Source organism: Rhinatrema bivittatum, chromosome 1 (assembly GCF_901001135.1).
Source record: "Rhinatrema bivittatum chromosome 1, aRhiBiv1.1, whole genome shotgun sequence".
NCBI classification, from domain to species: Eukaryota; Metazoa; Chordata; class Amphibia; order Gymnophiona; family Rhinatrematidae; genus Rhinatrema; species Rhinatrema bivittatum.
Window position 1 is genome coordinate 139,388,409 of NC_042615.1, and position 26,626 is coordinate 139,415,034.

Here is a 26,626-nt window from a genome sequence, read left to right on the forward strand (position 1 = left end):
TATATCTTTGAAGATATCCAGGTAAGTAGTTAGTGTGGCCGGATAAATTTAGGCCTAACTGGCCATTTTCAAACGATGGCTGGATAAGGTTAAAGTTATCTGGTTATATGTAGCCTTTTGGATCCCCTCAGTCATAGCACAGATAGAATGCCTCCGTTCTTCTTCTTGATCTACATCTGCCCTCTAGGTTCATGAAAGGCCCATCTGAAAGACAGGAGTTCTTGCTAAATGTCACAAAAGGAACCTAAAGGGACAAAAAGGACCTCTCATCCAAAAGCCTAGTACTTTTCCCTGTATCCATTCCTGCCTCCCACCCCCTTTCTCCAATTAATAGATGTTATCCTCCTTATAGTGTGCCCTTCTTATAAAATTTTGTTCTCATTAAAGGGAAGCCATGCATGTCTTGATAAGCGATATCAAATTGGATACTGAAGGTTTTTTTCCCAGGGGCAGATTGGCCTATTGGGGGATCAGGCATCCCCCAGTGGGCCGGTGGCATTGGTCATGTGGTTATCTCAGCTCCTGCTGAGGAATTGCTGTGGAACTCGATGCGGCCCAAGGCAGGTGTCGGTGGGGCCATGACGGAGCCCAACCCATTGCGGCCAGGGGGAAATGTTGGCACGGCCCAAGGGAGGTGTCAGCAAGGCCCAAGGAAGGTCTCGGCACAGCCACTCGGCCCAAGGGAGGTCTAGGCCCAAAGAAAGGCCTACAGGCTCAGCAAACGGAAGCATATGGTGGTGGCAGGGCCACTTCCTTCCATTTCCTCCTCAGGCAATAAATGAGCAGAACAGGCTCGGCCAAGGCTCAGAAGAAAGGAAGTCACCTGAGAGGTACATGTGTGTGTATGAGAGAATGAGCTTGCAAGTGTGCATGAGAGAGGGAGCCTAAATATGTGCATGAGAGAGAGCATCTGCATGTGTATTAGAGAAAGCGTGCCTACATATTTATATGAGAGTTCCTGCATGTGTGCATGAGAGAGTGAAAGCCTGCAAGTGTCCATGAGAGAAAGAGAGAGAGCCTGCATGTGTGTATGAAATAGAGAGAGCCTAAATATGTGCATGAGTGTGAGTCTACATGTGTGTATGAAAGAGAGCCTGCGTGTGTATGAGAGAGAGCCTGGATATGTGCATGAGAATGAGCACCTGCATGTGTGTATGAGAGGCAGAATCTGCATATGTGTGTGAGAGCCTGCATGTGTATGAGATAAGTAGGACTTATGTGGTTAAGTAGCGGCTGCTGAAGTTGTGCTAAACGCGCTTTGAAAATTGGGCCCTCTTTGTCAGCTGCTTTCATATATGTATTCTTTTCATGGTTTTAATATTATGAATGATGTCTTATATCTCTTGATTTTATTGCTTGATGTTTTATGAGGAGTGATTATGTTTGTTTTTCCACTGTTGCACTGCATAATACAGTCAGGCTTGCTATGATTACCAGAGCATGTTTGTGAGCAAGAGAGAACAAGTGAGCCAATGGGCATATGTTTGAGCAAGGGACTATTTAAGCCAGTGGGTCAGTGTGTAAGTATAAAAGAGAGCGACTGAGCCAGTGAGCATGTGTGTGAGCAAGAACGAGTCAGTGAACATGTATGTGAGCATGTGTCTGAGAGAACAATTGAACCAGAGAGCATGTGTGTGAACAAGAGCTTGAGTGTGTGACACAGTGAGACTGTCTGTGAGAGAGAGCATGTGAGCCAGCGAGCATGCAGGACAGACAGCATATGATCTAGTCAGCATGCGTGTGAAAGAGAATATAAAGGAGTTCAGTGCCAGGAAAAATAGTGGAAAGTGTTCTAAACATCAAAATCACAGAACATATAGAAAGACCTGGTTTAATGGAACAAAGTCAGCATGGCTTTACCCAAGGCAATTCTTGCCTCACAAATCTGCTTCACTTTTTTGAAGGAGTTAATAAACATGTGGATAAAGGTGAACTGGTAGATGTAGTGTACTTGGATTTTCAGAAGGCGTTTGACAAAGTTCCTCATGAGAGGCTTCTAGGAAAAGTAAAAAGTCATGGGATAGGTGGCGATGTCCTTTCATGGAATACAAACTGGCTAAAAGACAGGAAACAGAGTAGGATTAAATGGACAATTTTCACAGTGGAAGGGAGTGGGCAGTGGAGTGTGAAGAATATGATTGATCAGATACACAATATTAGGAAGGAAAAATACCCAGACGCCTCTGCTGTACTGTGGCCTGTCAGAGGTGAATGAACTTTGAGTGCCTTTCTGAGCATGACTTGCAGAATATCCCTGAGATCGACCTACTGGCAGGCTCTGCAAAGCCTATAATTACAGGCCAGGAAGGCATCAATGACAATGTTTGCACTACAATACAGGGAAGCTGGGTCCAGGATGCAAGCTTTTGTCTTACAAATGCATATCTCAACGGACAGGAGCCAGGTGAAAAGATTCTTCTTTTAAAGTTACAGTTTTAATTAAATCCTGGTGCCAAGAAACGGAATTCAGGCCTAAATCCTATTGAAGCCACAGACTTGCGATTTGTTTACACAACAAAGAATATCAAGAGAAGAACAGAAGAACAGAGTACATCAAAGCCAGGGTGATAAAGGAACTTTTATGGTAGAAGGGTGGTTTCAGGAAAGACAAGTAAAGAATATGATTTTTACAAATGAATGAAGGGTGTCCTCACAAGCATTTCCTATACATGATAGATTGTCATGACAACAGCATAATGTATCTTTGTAAAGAAGTCTTTGGGCAGTCACGTCATTCATTCTGGAAACTTCGGTAGTGCTGTATTTTGATTATATAAGTCAGGGCATGTCATATATTCATTGAGATGCTAGTTATTACAGATAGAGGGCATATCGCATCTCACAGGAACACTTGTCTTTTAAGAAGCCAAATAAATTAAATTTAAAAACCTCTTGCTGATTGGAAGTGTTCTTGTTGCCCTGGCTTTGAGTCCAGAAATTATTGACAAGTGCCTCAGGGATCTGTATTGGGACCCTTACTTTTCGATATATTTATAAATGATCTGGAAAGAAATACGACAAATGAGGTAAATAAATTTGCAGATGATACAAAATTGTTCAGAGTAGTGAAATCACAAGCAGATTGTGATAAATTGCAGGAAGACCTTGTGAGACTGGAAAATTGGGCATCCAAATGGCAGATGAAATTTAATGTGGATAAGTGCAAGGTGCACATTGAAATTGTCGGTTTAGTGTGCTGCGGCAGTCAAAAAAGCAAACAGAATGTTGGGAATTATTAGAAAGGGAATGGTGAATAAAATGGAAAATGTCATAATGCCTCTGTATCGTTCCATGGTGAGACCGCACCTTGAATACTGTGTACAATTCTGGTTGTCGCATCTCAAAAAAGATATAGTTACGATGGAGAAGGTACAGTGAAGGGCGACCAAAATGATAAGGGGAATGAAACAGCTTCCCTATGAGGAAAGACTAAAGAGGTTAGGACTTTTCAGCTTGGAGAAGAGATGGCTGAGGGGGGATATGATAGAGGTGTTTAAAATCATGAGAGGTCTAGAACGAGAAGATATGAATTGGTTATTTACTCTTTCAGATAATAGAAAGACTAGGGGGCACTCCATGAATTTAGCATGTGGCACATTTAAAACTAATCGGAGAAAGTTCTTTTTCACTCAACGCACAATTAAACTCTGGAATTTGTTGCCAGAGGATGTAGTTAGTGCAGTTAGTATAGCTGTGTTTAAAAAAGGATTGGATAAGTTCTTGGAGGAGAAGTCCATTACCTGCTATTAATTAAGTTGACTTAGAATATAGCCACTGCTATTACTAGCAACAGTAACATGGAATAGACTTAGTTTTTGGGTACTTGCCAGGTTCTTATGGCCTGGATTGGCCACTGTTGGAAACAGGATGCTGGGCTTGATGGACCCTTGGTCTGACCCAGTATGGCATGTTCTTATTGTGTGAGAATGAACATGTGTGTTAGAGAGAGAAGATAGTTGTGCATATCTCCCACCCCTTACTAATCCATGACAATCTCAGGGTGTGGAATCTAAAGTTCTCAGATACAGAGAGCAAGGGATTTATTTTAGCTTTAATTTTAATTATTGGGGGTTGTTTGCTGTGTCTGCTATTTTGAAATATTTTATCGATGTTTGGGAAATTAAAAAACCAATGTTATATGTTTGTAATCATTGGATGTTCTTTTAATTAGTTGTTTTGAAATACTTATTCTCTTTATGAGTTTGGTTTTACGATTATGATTGATGCTTTATATTTCTTGATGTTATTGTTTGATGTTTAGTGAGGAATGATATTTGTTTTTCCATTCCATACAGTTTGGCTTGTTGCAGTTTCAAGTTCAGTTTTTGTCTGCATGTTTCTTTTTATATTTTATTATCTCTTCATTTTGTATTTGGTGAGGGTTTGTTTGTGCTCTTCATTTGTGACTAAGGTGAGGTATTCTGCTAAGTAGACTTGTGGGGTGGATGGAATGAGGGTCTACAGCTTTGTTTACTCACTGCTGGTCTAGAGTATGCTCTATTTCTTAGTTATTAGGAAAAATGTGAAATTTTGGTGATATTTGAGCTTAATTCACCTGTGGGCCGGTTTTGAGAAATCTCCTGAGCTGATATTTTCCTGCAATTTGCCCCTGATTTTCTCCTGATATCTAGACTGTTAAGGATGTCTGGAGTAGAAAGTGGTTACTGTGGTCATGAAACAGACTAAGGATTTATGGATTTATGATTATCTATTGTTAGGGAAAGTAGGTTGGAGTGAGAGTATGACAGATTTTAAATGATTTAGCTGGGATGGATAGTTGATAGGTCTGGATAGTGAGGAAGCTGGTGAGTAACTGGAGTTATGGTGGGTCATGTAAACATTTATATTACTCTATCACACTTTATCTATGATGAAAAATATGCAATCGGGTTTTATTAAATAAATAAACAAACCCTCTATGATGGCAGGCTTTGAATGAGTACTTCTGTATCTGAGATGTGTTACAATTTTGTCTGCCGGGCAGCCTCATCATACCTTGATTCAGACTACTATAACACCTCCCCTCCTTCGGGGCTTCTGTGCTTCCCTTGTCTGCCTTGTCTAAGTCCTGCCCTTTCTGCCTAGTTTAGTCCTTGTCCAGTCCTATCCTGGTGCGTCCGGTCTTGCCTTGCCCTGTTCCCAGCCTGTACCAAGCCTTGCTGTCGCCTTCCCTGTCTTGTCCAGACTCACTATGATGTTCTGCCACCACAAAGACCTACTGGCCCCAGAACCCAAGGGCTCAACCTGCGGGGCAGGGGGCTGGCTGCACGGAAGACCGGCCCTTGCCTAGCCCCTTGTCATCCTGTACAGCTCCAGGGGCGATGCACTTAAGAGTCCAGAAATCCTGACAAAAAATGGGTACTCTGCATGTTTCAGATGACTGACTGTACATGTCACTTTAAGGATAGACTGTACAGTCCCTTATTGTCTGCTGTGAAACAGGAATGAAGAAAGTTGCTGATGTGATGCTATCCTGGCAGGAAGATAACAGGAAAGCCCTGACAGACCTAAAGAAATTGCCATAGGATGTAGAATATTTTTAATGTCCCAGGAGACGTGTCAGAATAACATCACTAACACAGAGGATTAATAATGCCTAACATCTTTAAAAAAATGAGTACTGTGATCTGCTGCACAGAAAACTACAGGTAAGTAGTCTGATTTATGGCACAATTGGCTCCTGAAGACTGCATCTTAAGTTAAAATTTTGTATCTCAAACCCATTGTACTATAAGAGCAATGTTATCAAAGCGGGTTCGGTTCCAGCATCAAGGCCTAGCACTCTATTTTCACCAAAATGTAATAATATTTAGTATTGTAAAAAGCATAGATACATTTTAAAGGCATTCATTTTTTTAAAGGCTACATGCCAACAGGACATAGCACTGAACATACTGCAAATTCATTTCTTCTTGATTAAAAATATTAAACCCCCACATTACCAAAACAGACTTGCAAGACCGTAAGAGTCTGGATTTACCATTCATATTGGCTTCAGTCATGGAAGCTAACATCTGTATCCTGCACACGGACTACTTTTAAACTGACTGCGAAGTCCAGGCTTGGTCCACAGTACCCTCCTCCTCCTCCTCCCTCCTGTCGATGTCAGTGCATGGATCATGTGCCTACTGAGACACACACGTGCATCTTAAAATTAAAATATTCATTGTAAGGCAGCATAATGGTTTCTATCTGCAAATGTAAGTTGGGATCATCGGAACACAAACGTTGCAAAGTCGTGGACTGCCCCTACAGTCTTCTAAAATGCATCTTTTGCCACATAAAAATGCAGCCAGCAGATTTTAGACTGCCTAAGATTTTCACCTCAAAGACTTCTCTTGCTCTCTTTCTCTCTCTCTCTCTCTCTCATATGGCGTACGATGGAGTAAAATCACAGCTTGGTTTTTCGTAGGTTTGCCAATTTGCCCATAAGAGGAAAAGAAAATGAACGATTCAAAAATCACCTTCTTTGACATATGATGGGAGCTGTGTGGATGAGGCAAGGGTCTTCCTGGGTATAATCGAGTATTGGGCTGAAGTAAATATAAACAGATTGCACACTCTGGGAGGTGAATAAGAACGGTGTGGGGATTAGCTCTTGGGCAGAGCAGAGGATGTTAAAGGAGGGTCTATTTTTCCCCCTCTCCCTGAATATTATTTTCAAGCCTTACAAAACCACCCTTCCTATTTCCCATTTAGTCCTTTTTATAGCATTTGCTATTCGTCAGAACTCGTATCTGGTGATATTTGCCCTTTAGAACCCAAAAATACAGGGATGGTAACTTTAAAACAAGCCCGCGGGCACCCACACACACACACGCACGTAGGCTGGAATTTTAAATGGTGCCCACAGCTGCACGCATATGATTTAAAAAATGCCTACCGTGCATACGTGTGCTCCTAATTTTAAGTGCTTACTCAAGCAAACGTATTTTGTGTATCTTAAGACTTTGTCGACTTTAACTCGCACAGGTGAGTGGATTTTAAAACATGCTCGCTTGAAGGATATTCCGGTTTTACCAATTAGTCCACCAGTCTGTCCAGTCCGTCTCGAGGTCATCCAGACCCCTCTGGTTCTTCAGCCTGCACTCCTCCCAGTTCACCCAGACCCCTCCATCTAGTCATTTCCGGCCTGAACAAAAATGTATTCAGACTTGCACCTCATCAAGAGCAGAAGTAACATGCGCAGCTAACAGCCTTACATCCAGCTACGGCCGCTGGATTCAGAATATGGATTTACACGCATAAAATTTGGCCTTGCCCTGGAACACCCCTCACATGCCCCCAACTCTGCCCCTTTTTTAAACCTGCGCATGCGCATACATGCGCATAATTTGTGCTTTTAAAAGACAAGTTGATCAGAGGCGGACTCGAGTATACAGACCTTTTAACACAAGTAATGCTTTTAAAATTCACCTCTTAGCCTGAATTGACTCCTCCTTTTTCCAGAACTAGTCACTCACTAAAGAAGCCCGTTATGCCCCAAAAAATAACTTTTCCCTGATGCATGAGGGATTTTTTTTGTAACAAAATTGTGGCAACCTGGGCGCCTTGATTCTACCAGAGGTGTATTCTTATAATTGACCTTCAACTAGTTCTGCTTAAAATTGAGTTTTAAGCACTGCAATGCAAAAGAGTTTTGTGACAGACCTCATAAGCATTCAGTGGTAGTCACTCTACAAAATGAATGAATTAGGAAAGTGACAAATGACTTATTGAAGACACTATAACAGACTGAACTAGTCAGAAACAGTTACATTAATTGTGATAAACAAAAACACCCATTTATTCACAGTATGATGGAGTAATTAAAACATCTGTCCACTACAAATAGGACTCATTCTCATTGATAAGGAGTCTCTGTGACTAGCACAACCTCATTGCTTGTGGGATATGAGAAAGCCTTTTGTGAATGATCAACAAAAATTTAAAAAGCTTACATTTTGCAAAAACAGAGTTATATGCAAAATGCACATAAAAGGTTCAACTGAAGTTGATTAGTATGTGCGGATGTCTTGCTCTGGTAAGAAATCAAGACTCCACACTACAGATATGCAGAGAAAACATTTTTGTTTTGGTTCGTACATTCATTCCATAGGTCACCTCCATTTATTTCATTAGTTTCGTGAAAAAATATATAATTTATTTGTTTCATTCATTTCCCATTAAAGTCCATGGGGGGAGACAATGCAGCCTATTTTGCCCTTCAAAATTGGGGTTTTCTAATGAATTCTAATGAAACTTATGAGAAGACAACATCAGAAGGGGGGACAAAAACTCCAAGGCACCAAAACTGTGGGGCAAAGTGACGCCAAAAGGGGCATGAAAAGCCTAAGGCATGGTAAAGGGGCAAAAAGATACTGTCAGAGAAGCAAAGCAGCAGCAAGTGTCAAGAACACCCCGAGGCTTCAAAGGAGGGCACCTATAGCAGTGGCATGAACACCTAAAGGCAGTGCAAAGTGACACCAAGAGTGGCATGAATATCCTAAGGCACCATGCATGGGAAACAAAGCAGCAGAGTACATACAAAGATCCCAGACACTGACAGAAGGACAAAGCAGCACAAATTGTGGTCTGAAGACCCCAATGCAGCATGAGAAGTGCAAAGTAGCCACCCACAGTGACAAGAACTCCTCAGGGTGTAGGCTCTACGGTATGGCAGCAAGGCAGAATGGCATGAAGTCTGTAGTATGGCAGTAAGTCTGAGTATTAGAAAGACCCTCCAAGGTGCAGCATAGCAGCAAGCCAGAGTTGCAGAAAGAACTCCAAGATAGTACGGCAGCAAGGCAGAGTGGCAGGCAGACTCCCAAAGTATAGCATAAGGGGGTACAGCAGCAAGGCAGAGTGGCAGGCAGACTCCCAAAGTATAGCATAAGGGGGTACAGCAGCAAGGCAGAGTGGCAGGCAGACTCCCAAAGTATAGCATAAGGGGGTACAGCAGCAAGGCAGAGTGGCAGGCAGACTCACAAGGTATAGCATAAGGGGTACGGCAGCAAGGCAGAGTAGCAGCAAGACCTGCATGGTAACGCATAAGGGATATAGCAGCAAAGCACATTGGCAGCCAGACCCCCAGGTGTAGCATATGGAGTATAGCAGCATGGAAGAGTGGCAGCAAGATGCCCAAGATGTAGCAACTAGGAAATGGATGAGAGCAAGGTAGCGTGGCAGCAAGATGCCCAAAGGTGTAGCATGAGGAGCAAGGCAGTAAGGTTTAGTGTTTGCAAGACCCCCCAGGTGGTACATCAGGGGTATGGTAGCAAGGCATAGAGGCAGCAAAGGTAGCATAAGTGGTACAGCAGCAAGGAAGAGCAGCAGGAAGACCACCAAGGAGTAGCATAAGGGGGTTAGCAGTAAGGCACGGTGGCAGCAAGCCCTCAAGTGTAGTTTCAAGGGCATGACAACTAGGCAGAGTGTCAGAAAAATCCCCAAATATAGCATAATGGGTTTAGCAGCAAGGCAGCGTGGCATAAAGACCCCCTAATGTGTAGTCTCTGGGGTATGGCAGCAAGGCTGAGTGGTAGCAAGACTGCCAAAGTACATCATCAGGAACAGGGCAGCTTCAACTTGATCGATCATCTGTCTTGTCTACTTGCTGTTGTCTCCTACTTCATCTCTGCCCTGGTTACTATATCACTCAGATATTTCTTAGTTGCTATACTTAGTCGTCTCACTGCAGCAGTTTTCAATAGGCCGTAGATTTGAATTGTAAACATAAATGAATGAAACTACAATTTTTGTTTAATTCATGGGCACCTTCCATTCATTTTGGCAGTCCACAAATGAAACAAAAATGGACTCATTTGTTGCATTTTACCCATTTGTTTCAAATGAATGCACATCCCTACTCTACAAATCTAAGGTCACTGTAATGAAACACCAAGAAACATTCTGGGGTCCATATTCAAACGCTACTTAGCCAGATAAGTTGTACTTATCCACTTAAGTGGTGGCCGCTGGATATCCAGCTATACAACTTAGTCAGATAAGTCACTTATCCAGCTAAATAGTTAGCTGGATAGTCCGTGGGTGGGCAGTGGGCATAATGGGGCGGTGCTACTTATCCAGCTAACTTAACAAGATAAATAGCAATATTCAGACTTATCCAGTTTAGTTAACCGGATAAGCTAGATATGCCCCATAGCAGGTCTAAAGGTAGCTGGATAAGCTTATCTGGGTATATTCAGCGGCACTGCCATGTCGCTGAATATCTTGTGTATGTTAGCCGGCTAACTTACTTTCGGGCCAATTCAGTAAAGTCCGCGGGAGAGCATAGGCCACTCGCCTGTGCGAGCAATTCAGTATTTAAATGAGGCCACACGGTAGAAACGGGCCAAAAGGCGCCTCCTTTTGGCCCGGAGCGGTGGCTGTCAGTGGGTTTGACAGCCGACGCTCAATTTTGCCGGTGTCTATTCTCGAGCCCGCTGACAGCCACGGACTCGGAAACCGGACGCCGGCAAAATTGAGCGTCCGGTTTTCGACCCGGCAGCCGCAGGCCGACTTCAATTTTTTTTTTAATTTTTTTTTTACCCTTCGGGATCTCTGACTTAATATCGCCATGATATTAAGTTGGAGGGTGCACAGAAAAGCAGTTTTTACTGCTTTTCTGTGACTTTCCCGGTGCCCGAAGAAATTAGCGCCTACCTTTGGGTAGGCGCTAATTTCTGAAAGCAAAATGTGTGGCTTGGCTGCACATTTTGTTTTCTGAATCGCACGGGAATACCTAATAGGGCCCCCAACATGCATTTGCATGTTGAGGGCGCTATTAGGTTTGGTGGGTTGGATGCGCGTTTTCGGCCCCTTACTGAATAAGGAGTAAGGGAAAACGCACGTCCAATGGCGGGTTAACAGTGCGCTCCGTCGGAGGCTATATTTAAATATTGGCCTCACTGTATTTAGTGAACTACCTTTCACAATCTACAGTCTCACAAAGTCTCTTATCCATTCTTCAAAAACAAGTTATTATCTGGCTAAAGGACCAAGCTGTACTCTACTATGTGTTAAAATAAATACAAGGACTGCAAAACATAGACAAACAATATACTACTAACACAGTGTTTCCCAACCCTGCCCTGGAGGCACGCCTAGCCAGTCAGATTTGCATACAATGGAGGCAGTACATGCAAATCTCTCTCATGCATACACACTGTGGCAGTCCTGAAAACTTGACTGACTAGGTGTGCCTCCTAGACAGGGTTGAAAAACACTAACTCACAAAAGTACACACTTTCTTTAACCTGAACATCAGCACTATACGTTACCTCATCAACTGTATCAAAGCTTGAAAGTGCTACTGTGAGAGAGATCAAACAGTTTCTCAAACTAGGATAAAATCACAACAGGTACGCTACATTGGATAGACCACCCACACACCTGTAGGATTTTATTCTCCTACCAATGACATGTGGTCTCTGACTTACCTGTATTAGAATTAGGAAATAACTTTAAATACATGCAGAACAGATGGACACCGAAACTTAAATATTAGCTCTCACTGATTACTTATATGCTGATTTAGACAAAGGCCACATTTTGTTGCTGATCTTAATTGATCTATCGGTGGCTTTCAACACAATTGATCATGCTGTTCTATTACACTGCCTACCTGAATCAGGTGTGAGAGGCTAAGAATTACCGTACGTTGGTTAAATCTTTTCTACAAGTCGGGGCACTAAATTTTGACATACCTCAAGGGTTCATTCTATCATCTTTGTTGTTCAACCTATACTTGAGGTCCTTAGGTCATTTGATTCAAGAATTTGGTATTTGATAACATTCAGATTTATATTGACTTACATACAGATGCAGAAGCACCAATGGTAAACCTGAATGCCGGCCTAAGGAAATCAACTGAAACTAAGGGGGCCATTTTCCAAAGCGATCGCATGCGAAAAGGGACTTTTCGCGTGCAATCAATAAATGGGGACGGCGTCAAGACTGGAACAGGAGGAGTCGGGGCGGCACCGGGGCGGACGTAGCGAGGACATCGCGGACAGCGAAAAGGTAAGAACTCTTTTTTGCTGCCAATTTCATGCCCAATAGCACCACCTTTTATGATGGCGCTATTGGGTGTGAAAGCCGGCGGCGATTGCACCGCAGAGGTGCGATCATGCCGGATTTCGCAGGCCCGCCCTCCGCTTCGCCCCCCCGTTACCGCGCAATTCAGGAAGCCACAGTAGCTTAGAAAATCTAGGCCTAAATCTCTCTCAAATAGAGGTCCTATGGGTAGGCAGGTTATCGACTTCTGTTTAAGGAAGTTATTTATAGAAGGTAAAATCACATCGGTAATAAAACTTTGTAAAATTCATCGTATGTGACCCTTGTTTGAGAAATCTGCCTTTGCAACTGTGGTCCACGCATGTATTTTATCCCATTTGGTCTATTACAATTCCTTGTATGTGTGCCTTCCTCTAAGATTAAGCCACAAGTTAAAGTTAGTACAAAATTCAGCATCTCGTATGCTGTGTAATGCTAATTGCTTTAAAAAGATCACCCCCATCCTATCAGACCTCGCTCAGTTTAAAATCTTAATTATAGTCTCTAAGTCCCTACACGATATGGGGCAGTCACGTCAGAAATTGTCTCTCTGTAGACACCATTTTGCTGCTTTAAATCTGCTGGGGAAGCTTTTCTCACAATACCTGCTTTGTCTAAAGTAAAAAAATGTCAGTATCACAAACCAGAGTATTTTCAGCCATTGGCCCATCCATCTGAGCCTCTATTTCTAAGGAAACATGATTAACTCAAAATGTTTTTGTGCTCAGGAAGATGATCAAAACTTGCTTTTTTTTGTCACAGTTTGGGTTGAATACTTTATTGAAATGTGGGATATTGTACTCAGTTGTCATGATCTTTAGCAGATGGCTATGTCTTTTTAAAAATTAATATTACATCTGTATACTAATGTATTTTGGAGGGTTTATAGTTCTGTTTTATTTCTTTTTTGTAATTATTATCTATTTTATTATTTACCATTTTACAATCATTTATTTCTGTTGTTGCAATCTCGCTTTTACCTCACAGTTCCAATGAGGTTCATTATTAGCAAAACATCCTGTTCACAATGAAGAAAATTTTCAAAGCCATTTACAGAGCAAAATATTTGTCTGCATAAATTGGCTGTCCTGGGCCTTGCAGCTACAAATATGTACACTGGGACATTTGAAAGAAATGTATCCAAGGGCGTGCTCAGGTTGGAGGAGGAAATTAATGCGCACACTGAGTCAGACCAAAGGTTGATCGAACCCAGCATCCTTTCTCTGCCAGTGGCCAATCTGAGTTACATGTACCCACCCAGTATATCCCACAAAGAAAAAAAGTAATCCTTGTTGCTGATTCCCAGGGATAAGCTATGGTATTCCCAAATTTACCTAATAATGGTTTATAGATTTTTCCTCTAGAACTTGACCAAACCCCATTTAAACCCAACTATGCTAGATGCCTTGACCGCCTCCTCCGACAACAAATTCCACAACTTGATTGTGTGTTGAGTGACAAAAATACTTTCTCCAATTTTAAATCTGCTACCTATTACTTTCATGGAGTGTCCCCTATCTGAACGGATAAATAGCTGCCCTCTATTTACCTGTTTCATCCCACATATGGATTTTAAAACCCTCCATCATATTCCTTCTCAGATGCTTCATCTCCAAGCTGAAAAGCCCTAACCTGTTCAGCCTTTCTGCATAAGGGAACCATTCTACCCCTTCTATCTTTTTCATTGCCTTTCTCAGTTCCTTTTCTAGTTCCACTTTTAATTTTTTGAGATGGAATGACCAGAACTGCACACAATACACAGGGTGCAGTCAAGCCATGGATCGACAGAGGTATTATGATATTCTGTTTTATTTACCATTCCTTTTCAAATCATTCCCAACATCCTGTTTTTTTTAAAACTGCTGCCACACAGCAAGTTGAGGATTTCAATGTTTAGTTCACAATGATTCCAAGATCCTTTTTCTTGGGTGGTGACTCCTAACATAGAACCCAGCATTGTGTACTTATAGTAAGGATTATTTTTCTCTATGTACATCACTTGGCACTTTTCCAGTGTAAATTTCATCTGCTAAGATGTCCAGTCTCCCAGTCACGCAAGGTTCTTCTGCAGTTCCTACCATCTACTCGTGTTTTAATAACTTTGAATAATTTTGTATTGTATGCAAATTTGATCACCTCACTCATTCCCTTTTCCAGATCAGCATACATCCCTGGGGAAACTGACCATTTAGACCTACACTGTTTCCTATCTTTTAATGAGTTACCAGTCCAAACAGGACCTTACCTCTTATCTAGGGTGACCATATAGCTCCATGCCAAGGGGGACAAGCCAATCCAGTCCTGGTTTTACCCCACTGCATTCATAGAAATATAGTTCTGATTTCTCTATTGATTTCCAAAAGAAAAGCAGAACTATGTCTCACTGCATGCATTGGGGTAAACCAGGAACTGGTTCCGTTTTTTTTTTCCCTTAATGGTTGTTTTAAAATTTACCTTTGCATGTAGAGTGACCAAACAGCTCCTTGTCAAGGGGAAAAAAAACTGAACCAGTTCCTGGTTTACCCCAATGCATGCAATGAGACATAGTTTTGCTTTTCTTATGGAAATCAATAGAGAAATGAGAACTATATTTCTATGAATGCAATGGGGTAAAAGCAGGACTGGATTGTCTTGACCCCCTTGACATGGAGATATATGGTCACCCTACATCCTATCCCATGACTATTTCCAGGAGAGCCTTGGTCAAAAGCCTTCTGAAAATATAGAAGCACTATATCAACTGGCTCATCCTTACCCACATGTTCATTAACATCTTCAACTCTATAAACATTATTTTCCATGGGAAATGTGTTAGCTCAAAAAGGAAGTGAAAAAATAAATACCAAGCTTCAAAGTGAAAGTTCACGCATACATTCTCTTTGAAAACTGGTGCAAAGTTAATGGGTTAAAAGTATTCATGGACACTGGCCAAAAGTAGACAGTCTGAAAATTGCACCCAATATTTGTAACAATTATAACAAGGGTTGTAAAATATTTAGAAATGCTATGTGCAGTCACATTTTTAGGAATACAAAGAAAATGTGATCTTTTGCTTAATAAATTTACTTTGATTTTTGTATTCTTTTACACTTATTTTGCACATTCTTTTCCTGTTTTTTTAATTTCTTCTCCTAGCCTCTTGCTCTTTCTTCTTTTTGTCACCTAGTTTTTCTCAACCTTCCGTTTTTTCCTCTCCCTCCCTCCCCAGTTACTTTCCCCTGAGGTCTTCTCCCATCTCCACTAAACACAGGGCCCCGCACTGGGCTACAACTGCATGAACTCTTCAGTGGCCTAATGAGGGCTCACTGGCTTTTTCTCTTCTCCTGGTGGTGCCCTGCCGCAATGGCGTCTCCTCTTCCCTAGGTGATGCACACAATGCCACACTGCTCCCTCATGTCCTTTTCCAGTGTCTCAGAGCACCATGCTTTCATGATCATGTAGTCTGGCAGGAACTGTGCAGGCACATTCACAACCCCTCCGATGAGAGGAGGAAGCCATGATCATCATGTAGGGTGACACCTGGTGGCTGGAATTAGAGCCTGCGATATTGGGCTCCAGATAAGAGACCTCTGGGCACGGCTCCTGGCCTCAGCATCATTGCTGCAATGAGCAGATAAGGATCAGTGGGAGTTAGTTTCTATTCAAATAGGAGAAACAAAATCCCTGAATATGTTTGATTGAAGGCTCAAGCTGACAATATCCCAACATTAGTTCCAACTCAGCTGAAAGTAAAAGGATAAATAAGGAACCACCAGATCCTCCCAAAAAAAAGAACATGCATTCTGTCTCATTTTGGTATAAGTCTGCTAGAATAGTATTTTATTTACCTTCAATCTTAAATGGCCTTCTTTGAACTGTAAGCGAAGCAGGCTATAAATAAATAAATAAACCCGCAGCATACTCAAGGATAAAAATGTAGCTGTAAAATACCTCTGTTTCAGTGGATTTACATGTGTAAAACAACATCGATGACATCAATGACATAACACTGAACTGTTGCTACTGTCCTTAATGGATATTCTATGCTGTCAAAGTGGTATGGGCGATACTGGTATATTATTCCAGTTAGACGTGTCCACAGCCTTCAACACCATAGACCATGCCATGCTTTTACGACAATTACAACAGATTGGTATAGGTGGTATGGTATATAAGTGTCTTGTGTCATTCCTGAGTGGTAGAAAAATGAGGGTCCAGATGGGGCAGGATTGTTCGTCTTGGAAAATCCTGTCCTCAGAAGTACCATAGGGATTAGCACTTTCTTCGATGCTATTTAACATTTATCTTGCACCAAAAGGTGTTGCGGTCCTGCCCGCGAGGAGCGCGGGCAGGCTCCTTACCCCACGCGGCCAGTCGGGCCGCTGACGCTGCTGCCTCCGCGGCAGTCTTGCCACTGCGTCCGGGCTCCTCCCCGGCTGCCTTCTGCTCTGTGCAGCGGGGCCGACCCGTCGCGAGCTCTCCCTTGCGGTCGGGACCCCCACTGCCGCTCCTGTGTTCCCTGACGCTCTGCAAGCCTTCCCCCGGGGTCTTCAGCCGGCAGGGAGGCCGTCCCTGCCGGTGCCAGCAGCCTGCCTACCTTCAGCTCCGTGCCAGGGCTGCTCCGCTGCCTGCCTGCTTCTCTTTGGGCCTTCCACGTGGCTGGGAACGCCACCAGCAGATCCTGTCTGTCTTCATCCAGCTTCCTAAGGCGCGGGCGCGCGCCTCTCTCCTCCTCTTCTAGGGCCAGCCAGGTGTGGCCCCCTGCTGACCCCTCCCTGGGCGTTGTCCTCTTCAGCCCTACAAAAGGGCTCAGCGTCCATTCCAGCTTTGCTTTCGCAAGGAGTTGGTCGCTCCTGGGATCCTGCTGTCCTTCGCTCCAGGAGTCGTCCTTGTTCCAGCACTTCTTCAAGGTCCTGTGTTTCCTGTTCTTCGTTGGAGCTCCTCGTCTTGTCCTTTTGTCTATGTTCCATTCCTGATGTTCACCTGCTGTTCCAGATGTCCGTGTGCCAGCCCTAAGGTCTGTCTCCTGATCCAGTACCTGTGTTCCAGTCCAGATGTTTGTTCCTGATATCCATGATCCAGCCTGATGTTGCTTTTCCTGATCCTGAAGTCCTTGAGTCTGTCTTGCTGTCCTGAACCCCTGGTTCCTCGTACCACGCTTCCTGGTGTGCCATGTCGTGGTCCGCTACCAGCCCCACGGGCGGGCTGTGTAGGGCACCTCATGGTACGATGCCTGCCTCTCTTCTGCAGCACAAGCCTCCGGGAGACTTCTGCTTCAGTACTTGTCCCTGGTCTACGGAGTCCCTAGTGCTTACTCCGTCCGTGCCAAAGACTCTGCCAGAACTTGTACTTCCAGTGTGGTCCGCGACCAGCCACTGGCGGCTGAGTAGGGCGCGCCTCGGTGCAGGCCTCTACAGTTTCTGAGACATGCTTCTTTCATTGCTCCATTTCTCGTCTAGAGGCTCCTCGAGTCCAGAGTGGTCCGTGACCAGTCCCGCGGGTGGACTGTGTAGGGCGCGCTGCGTTGCAGTCTCATCCCAGTGCTTTACCTGAATCTTCTGATTACCTTGAGCCTTGTCTGAATCTTCTGAAGGCCTTGTACCTTGTTCCTGAGTCTTCTGTATGCTTGGTACCTTGTGGCAAGTCATGTCGTGGTCCGCGACCAGCCCCACGGGCGGGCTGAGTAGGGCGCTTCATGATGCAAGCCTTGTACCTTGTTCCTGAGTCTTCTGAAAGCCAAGTACCTTGTTCCTGAGTCTACGTCTGTTCCTGAGTCTTCGTCTGTGCATCCCAGAACCTCGTTCCTGAGTCTACGTCTGTGCCTGAGTCTCGTCTGTGCATCCAAGTACCTCGTTCCTGAGTCTCGTCTGAATCCCCATGTTCCGGTCTTCGCTGCCCTGGCTTCCATCAGGCCTGCCGCTTCTTGCCGTACCCTGCAGCAGGTCCGAAAGGGCTTGGAACGGTCGGAGGACTGTTCATAAGACCATCATTGCGTTCTGGGTCTTCTGAAGCGTGCAGTTCGGAGGAGGGTCAGTGTCTCCAGTCTTCAGTCCAACCTCGCTCCTGTCCAGCCCATGCTCTGGCATGCCTTGCCTACCGTGGCACCTCTCCGGAGTTCCTCTGGGGTCAAGCTGTGGCCCAAGAACACACATATCTTGGTAAGTGGGACCACTCTCCTAGCGGTCCCACGTACCAAGAGATGTGTGTTGGGCATATCATATTTCATCTATGATGATGACATACAGGTGTTTGTTCCTAATGATGTTCGGCTCCCGTACCTACAAAATTGTATAAGCTTATATCACATAGTTTTGCCTTCAATGTCACTAAGACGAATATCTTGTGGATAGGGAAAGGAAACCACAGATGATCTCTAATTAAAATGTGAAGGTACCGTTATACCAATGGAATCTGAAGTCAGAAACTTTGGAATCATTTTAGTTTCTGGCCTCACTCTGAACTCATATAAAGTTAGTAACCAAAACAGCATTTTTTAAATTGAAAATGCAGAAACCTTTAAAAGCCTTTTTACCCACAGATCTGTTTAGAACTATTCTCCAGACCCTAATATTGGTGCAATTTGACTACTGTAACAGCCTAAGCAGGGCCAGTGCTAGGCTCTCTGCTACCCTGTGCAAACAATGATTGTGCTGCCTCCCCCTCCCCGCCGGGCACTAACAATAATTGTGCTACCCCTGCCTGGTTCTGTTTTTTAACACTTAAGCATTTTTCCAATAACCAAATATACAACAGAAAGGCAAGGAGGCAGTGCAGGATATCTCCCTGTACACCTCACCACACACACACACACAAAAAAATTTAAATTCTGGTGTCATCTAAGTAACAGTAACACAAACTCCCTTCACTACCAGGCACATTGATATCGTGAGGTAATACAAAATCCTGCAAAACGAAGAAAAATCACTCAGGACACTTGTGGCAAACCTTAAACTTGCCATACCATAGCAATACTAACTCGCAGGATTCACACAGCAACAGCTCTACCTATGAAAGGGCAGCACTGCAAAGGTTACACCAGGATCTGCAAAAAAAAAAAAAAAAAAAAAGATCTCCTGTTGGAAAGCACAATGCATAAGACTGCTACAGATCCCTACACACTAGCAGAATACATCAGCTTGCCTCGGCTCCATCACACCTGCAGATCACAGACAGAACGTCACCAAATACAGAATAATTGATCACAGATTACAATTTACAACCTCCTCACAGCCAAACAGCCAGCCTCCAGCACATTCAGTGCACAATAGGGATGTGCAGCAGGGACGGATTCGTCCCATTCAGTATTCGTATTTGTGGGGAGCCAAATCCATTGCATCCATTCTCGGGGGACCCCTATCCGTTCATTAGTTACGTATGAATTTGTTTCCAAAAAAAAAAAAAACCCATCCCAACCCTTTAAATGTAATTAACTACAACCCCCCACCCTCCTGACCCCCCCTCCCCCCCAAGACTTACCAAAAGTCCCTGGTGGTCCAGCAGGGGTCCTGGCGCAATCTCCTGCTCTCGGGCCGTCGGCTGCCGGTATTCAAAATGGCGCCGATAGCCTTTGCCCTTTGTTAACGGTGCCTTTGGTCAGCCCCTGTCACGTGGTAGGAGCACAAGACGGCGCCGGCCATCCTTTGCACACTGCCGCTCACACAGTCCGCAACTTCTTCTGCTCCACCAGCTCACCAGCTACCGCTCCCCCCCCCCCCCCCCAAGTGTGCCACTCCATGCAAATGCACAGCATGTACACCCTATGACGTCGAGCCTGAGCCTATGGGTTGGGTTACCAGATAAGTTATTTCAGGCATTACGGTTAGTTCAGCAGGCAGCTGCTAGACCTGTCAGTCCGGAAGCATATTACCCCAATATTAAAGGAGCTCCATTGGCTGCCTGCTAAGATTCACTCTCATTTTAAACTAATGGTTTTACTGCGCAAGTGGCAATATTCAGAGAATGACTGCATAGTAGCTGGTAAATTTCTGAAATATGAGCTCGCCTGTATGCTGCGCTCTGAAGAACAGGGCAACTGATGATACCTTCAACTCGGAAGTACAGGTCAGAATTTATTTGAAGGAATACTGTGGCACTCCATTCCAAAGGAACTGTGTCTATAGATTTAAAAGGTTTCAGAACGTGATTAAAAACGCTATTTTATCAGAGGGTATTTACGTAGGGCATTTATTAACCTTAGTTTTTATACTCCAATTACATTTCTAGGACCCTTTTGTATTAGAAAGTGTGTTGTAAGATTGTTTTATTGTGTTTAATGTAATATGGGTGTTTTAATTTGTTACCCGTACTGAAAAATAATATAGGAGGATGTGAGCCACAAGACTTTTTAAATAATGACATGGTGCCGTCTGGATTATTAATCAAAGTAGAATATTAAACCTACAAAAGAGAAACTCTTCGACTTCCGTGTATAAATTACAAGAGAAGGGATGGCACCTTATAGACTAACCAATTTATTGACGCATGAGCTTTCATGGTTAGAGTCAGATGTATGAAGTGTAGGGATGGGGGGTGGGGGAGGATACAGAGCAAAGAGAAGGCACCGAATTAGGCAGACAGGGTTGGAGTGTATGTTTCAAGTTCACTCACCACGTAGTTACAAGATTTTATCAGAGATATAACACAAATTTCCCTGCTGGTGTCCAGAATCTTAAAGATATCTATTAGAAAGTTTTCTACTATAATTAGAGACTTTTACTTATTTATATTGAGTATTCTGTTTATTGTATTATGATGAATTTGGTAATTTTTCTATTATGCTGAATTTCTGTACAATTGTAATTCTGTTGCATGATGGTTTTATATTTACATTTGTCTTACTCTGTAAACTGCCCTGGGCAATCCTTTGTTTGCAATGGTGTCTAGAAATGTAATTTAATAAATAAATAGTGCCTTCCACCACACATACAATTACAATCTGCACTGGTGTCAGCTCTTCTTTAAACTCAGGCTATAAACCAATTAAAATGTTCAGCACTACCAGCAGGATACAGTCCCAGGATGTCATTTAGATATCTGGTTAGCATTAAATAAAGCAGTTTTTCCAAGGCGAAGGATATACAGCATTGTTAATTATAAGCAACTTAAAAAGCAAACATCCTTTCCTGTGCAACATACTAGGCGCCTGCTCTGTGTATTTCACTAATACAACTTTTTATATTTGTCAAGATAATGATTTTAAAAACCACCATCCTACATCTATTTATATATATACACACACAGCTGTGTACAGAGTTGTTGTTCTAGACCCAACACCAACCATTTTTCGTCTTAGTGCAAGTTAAAAAGCAAATATTCCAAAGGAAAATCAGAAAAAGGCTTGCACTCCACCCACCACTAAGGAGGTAAAATAATCTCTCTTTATTAGAAACTTAGATCACATGTTGAGGCTTTGTTTCTTGTAGTCTGGCAAGTTATTTTAATACAAATGGACTGATGGTTTCTTTTTTTACCACCATCCTGGTGCACCCTTTTTTCTGAGATTTGATCTGAATTTTCAGGCCTACCCCATGAAGCTCACATTTTTAAGAATAAGCAACAACCACCAGATGCCACTGTTTTCACACCCTCAGAATGCAGCCAGCAGTTGCTAACAGCTAATAAGTACCACAGCAAAATACATTTTAAACAGTTTTGTACACTATGGTCCTGATTTTTCAAAACCATTTACATCCACAAACATGGTTTTTTGCTTGTAAATGGCTGTTATAAAATAGCCCAGGGCTCAGTGCACATCAAACTACGGTACATGCAAAGCCTGATTTCGTGCATACGTCTACGTGCATTGGCAACAGATGTTCCGGGAGCGGCACTGGGACTATTGTGCGCACTTTTTTTTTTTTTTTTTTTTAAGTATGCGCGGAAGTTAACCTACACATCTAACACCCTGTGAGGAGCCGTGTGCAACTTCGTGCAGGTTATTTTGTGTGTGATGGACACTTACTAGAGTAATTTCAGAATGAACTTATCCATGCAAGCTCACTTTGAAAACTATGGGGTAAAGTCCATGCGGAAAAGGTACACACAGACTCTATCCCAATCCACACAGTTATAAAATTACCCGCCCTACGCCCTTCACTCTTTATCTAGACAGCATCAACAACACGCAGATGGAAGAGCAGATTCAATGATTCAAGAGCTGAAAAACTTACAAATCCATTCCTCTCAAGCAAGAGTAACTTAAAGCAGCAGTGCCTCTTAGAGACAGAAACAAAAATGACTGTTAAAAATCTCTTCCTTCACTGCCTCTTCCCCTAGTACATTTTCTCTTTTTCCTCCCTTTTTTTTTTTTTAAATAAAATGTTACATTTTAGAGCACGTTTCTGTTTTGGGTATTCTTGCTGGGCTCTGCTGTCATCAAGCTCCTCTGTTTTTGCCTGTGACGTCCCCAGTACCCCTCTATTTCTCACCTCACCCTTGCTAGCTCACTAATAGGAATTCACGTAATACAGAATGGGAGAGTGCCAATTTTGAGAAGTGCCAGTGATGACCAAAATTTTAAGTAGATGCACCACACACCCCCCAAAAATATATATTTTAAAAATTCCAATCTTACTTGAGCAGAATTTACTGTTTTAACACTGTGTACAATTCAGATCAATAAAAAGAAATGTTCATTTATTCTGTTTTATGAAAAAAAAGGACATATCTACAAGACTGAAACCTAAAATATTTACTTTTTTTTTCTTATTTTATGTGCTAAGTGACCATTTTATGTTTCATGTGCTACTGATTTAAATCTAACAGGAAAATTAAACTCCGAAAGCATGCAACCTCTGCATCAACTGTCTAAGTGTGAGAACAAAGTTCAAAGCATCACTTGTCTCAGTGCAAATAATGATACAGAATGACATGTGCAAGCTTCATGCCACTGTAAATGTCCTGAGAGGAGATAATTTTCATCCATGGCTTCCCAGTCCCAGCCCGGTGATCGCCTGCATCCAGTCGGATTTTCAGGATATCAATAATGACAATGCCTGAGACGAGTTGCATATAATGGGTCCCTAGTGTATACAGATGTATCTCATGCATGGCGGATATCCTGATAGTTCCACTGGCTGTGGGGGTCACCACGACAGGTTTGGAATGTTCCTATATAGTTGGAAAAGAGGAGCTCCAAAGCAGCAGTATTGGCTTAAAGACTACAGTGCAGTTTCCCAGTGAGTCGGGGGAAAATCTGAAATGGATCTTATACATCCCAAAAAATCCACTTCCAGTTTTTCACAGATGCAAGGCAGACTGTCAAAGATGTGGATTTTTTTTTTTAAGGGGAAAACTCCTTTGCAATCTACTTCCAGATCACCTATGTTTTTCTTCTCATTTCTACCATGTTTCTGCATTATTTTTTTTTTAAACAAACAAAAAGGTGTACTCCTTATATTATGGTCATAGTTTTCCCCTGAATCCACTTCTGTATGGGCCAGTGAAGTTTTGATGCAAATCAGCAAAGAGGCACCTAAATTTACTCAGATTCAGAATCATGCAAGCAGCTAAGCAAATGCAGGAGCATCTTAGTGATTACATTTGTTTGACCTTTCCATTGAATTGGTTAAAATAGAAAGGTGGTTTACAAATAGAAATGCTGGTAAAAGAAGCTTGTAAGCAGCTCACTCAGTTTTCACTTACAGCTAATGAGATCATTAAAATTTACATTTTTTTCATCCTTTCTCTTTAATTCCTGGGGAGATATTAAAATATAAATTTATGAAAGTGACTTCTACTTAGCACCCACTGTTACAAATCTATGCAAATTAACTGAAGCAAATCAGGGTGCTGCTGTACTGATCATTAGCAGAACTTAGCACAGGTACCAATCTGATACAGATAAAAGAATAAATATATCAAAAACAACTGAAACCATATACTCAGGGAAAAAAAAAAGTTATAACAGGAATGGTAAAGTGTTCACTTTAATTTGACAAAAAATGTGTGAAAATACATGAAAATATGCTTGGACAAAAAGCTGGTTTGTCAAAGCAGATGACCAATAAAAAAAAAAGTAGCTACAGAGCCAAGAAGATGATATTTTGAAAACTCTAGTGCTGTAGCTGTAAAACGCCCTGTTGCCAGACTTAATGCTGGATAATAACTGTTTGTGATGTTAAAGGCTATTATCTACTGTTTCTGTTACCTTAACAACAACAGGGGATCTGATCTCCAAACGGCCAGTATGCATTGCCACTTCTAAGGTTTCGCAAAAAAAGTTGGTCTTGTAATTCCTGAGCAACCTCTCCAAACACAGGGAGGGGGGAGAGGGACGTGGGGGGGAGGGGAGGGGAGCAATCAAATACCTATTTCTGTTAAACCATAAACATGCAATCAGATCCCAAGAGACAAAAGAAAAAAAAATCACCAAAAGTTTTTGCTAAGGCTGATTTTACAAAAAGCACTTTTTGCTCGAGTTGGTGGTGTCTTTAAATTCAGAAACACAGAAAATCACCACCCACAAGGCGTCACTCACATGCCCCAAATCTTTGCTTACATTACCTAAACTAATAGGCCAGTGCAATACGGTGCAACTCGGCTAGGTGCACGTTAACAGTTGTGGGCACATTTTTGTAGACACTTTACACCTGATTTAACAAAGTTTCGCACACAAAAGCTGTGGGCACAAATTAGCTCTCTTCCATGCAAATCCCATGTTAAGGAAATTTAACTCCTGGTCAGAAGTGGAGTAAAATTTTGGGGGCTAGTGTTAGACTGTGGAGCTGAACGTGAAGTTCATGGTGCAAGGGTCCTGTATCCAGGATTCAAGAGCAGAAAATCATGTGCACAAATCATATTTTCAGTGCATAAAACATGGTATGTGTGCATAAATGTTGTTTTATCCATGCTTATAATTTTGTGCACACATTTTTGGGGTTACTGTTTTTTTAAAGCTTCGATTCAGTTGCATAACTTACTGCACTGAGAATAACTATTTTTTAGCAGGTGAGCACTGAAACTATGCACCGAAAGTCTGCGCATATTTATTTAAACGTTTTTATAAACCGTTTATACAAGCATATTGGTCTACACCGTTTACAGGTTGTAACATACATAATACTCACGTCTTATTACATCCGTCTCTATCTCTAACAGTGGCAACACATGGCAGCTAATCACACAATAAGAGTTTTCTGCTCACGTGACTTCTAACCTTCTTGGACACTGTTTTGCCGGGGACCCACTTTTTATTAGTCAAAACCTACTCCTAACATGAAACTAAGGTTTCCTCAATACCATACAAAAGTTCCCGATCAGATTCTACTATTCACAGCTCCACCTGGTGAACAAAAAAAAAAAAAGTTTTACTTCAGAAACACCCACCAGATATTAAAATGATCTAGCTGTTGGCACAAAACGAACGATCGTTATAAAATGCAAATTCTCCATAAGACGGTGAAAAAAAAGGCTCACCAGGATAAAGGATGTTTGTGTAGATTTTTTTCCCCTCAGTCTGACAGCCAGGAAAAAGCATTAAAAAAAAAACAAAAAAAACAACCCCTTTTACACTCAACAAAACACTTCAGAACTTCAGCTGCATGGATCATCACAAGGAAAAAAACCAAGATAACATAATCCACAGCACCGTATAATCAACTCTACTCCTCCAAAGCACCATTCTACTCACTTTATAAACACTCCGAATCTCGGACTGATTGATTTAACATGACTTATATATCTGCAATTGTATAATATCCATTGTGGATTACAATAAACATGACACAGACATCTGCAACATACACACATCAAACCACCAACCAAATAACCTCACCAAGATTACTTTTCACAGTTCTACTAAAACAAATGCACCTTGCATTTTATTTCAGTTCATTTAAGTTTTTCTTCTCATACGTGATTCCTTGTTTTTGTTTTTTCTATTTAATTATTGTTTGGGGGTAGGAAAGAGGATGAGTCACCCTTTCTCTGTGAAGATCACAATGTAGTTTGTTTCCCCTGCTCTCTGCGCCGCAGATGAGAGGAGTAATCCTGAGCCTGGAATCGCCAAACAAGAGCAGCCTCCGACCCTCCTCTGGCCCGCTTTAGGCACAGGTGACAGGTGCCAGGCGCTGCACAGAGGCAAACTTTCTGACAGCTTCGCCTTCAACCTCTTCTCGTCTCCCCCCCCGACACAAAGAAATCCCCAGAGCAAGAAAAATAAGTGGGAGCAGCAGACATCCCGATTACAAGAAAGAAAGGAAGGAAACAAATGCTCCCACCTGGATGCAAGCTCACAAGGAGCAGGAAGGCCAGTAGGTTCCGGTCCATGACCGCGGGCGACTTTAGCGTGTCCCGGCCGTCCGCGCCACCACCGCTGTCGCTTTCTGTACTACTCTCCTCCGGGGGTTTGCAGACTCCGATTTCACTGACTGACTGAACGGCTCATCAATGGTACTCCCTATAGCCTAACCCCGCCCTCCTGGACTCGCGCGGGAACGCCCCCTCATGAATAAATAAGCAGAAGAATCTTCCACCGACTACCCCGCCTGCCAGTGCAAGGGCGGGAGCTCAGGCTGCAGGTGAGTCCCGTCGCTGGGCTTTAGCGGAATAGACTCGCAGTGTTTGCTTTAGTTGGGGGGTGGAGGAGAAGGGATTATAAACTTCGAAACGTGAG

General features: G+C 42.7%; 1 protein-coding gene across 1 annotated transcript in view; it reads right to left on the minus strand.

Moving 5' to 3' along the window:
- KIT (KIT proto-oncogene, receptor tyrosine kinase) overlaps positions 1–26,385 on the minus strand; it is a 162,100-nt gene extending 135,715 nt beyond the window's left edge. The window contains exon 1 of the mRNA XM_029587549.1: positions 26,232–26,385. Within this exon, the coding sequence (XP_029443409.1) occupies positions 26,232–26,280 (49 nt within the window). The 5' untranslated portion in view covers positions 26,281–26,385. The remainder of the gene's footprint in view (positions 1–26,231) is intronic.
- Between the last annotated feature and the right edge of the window lie 241 nt (positions 26,386–26,626).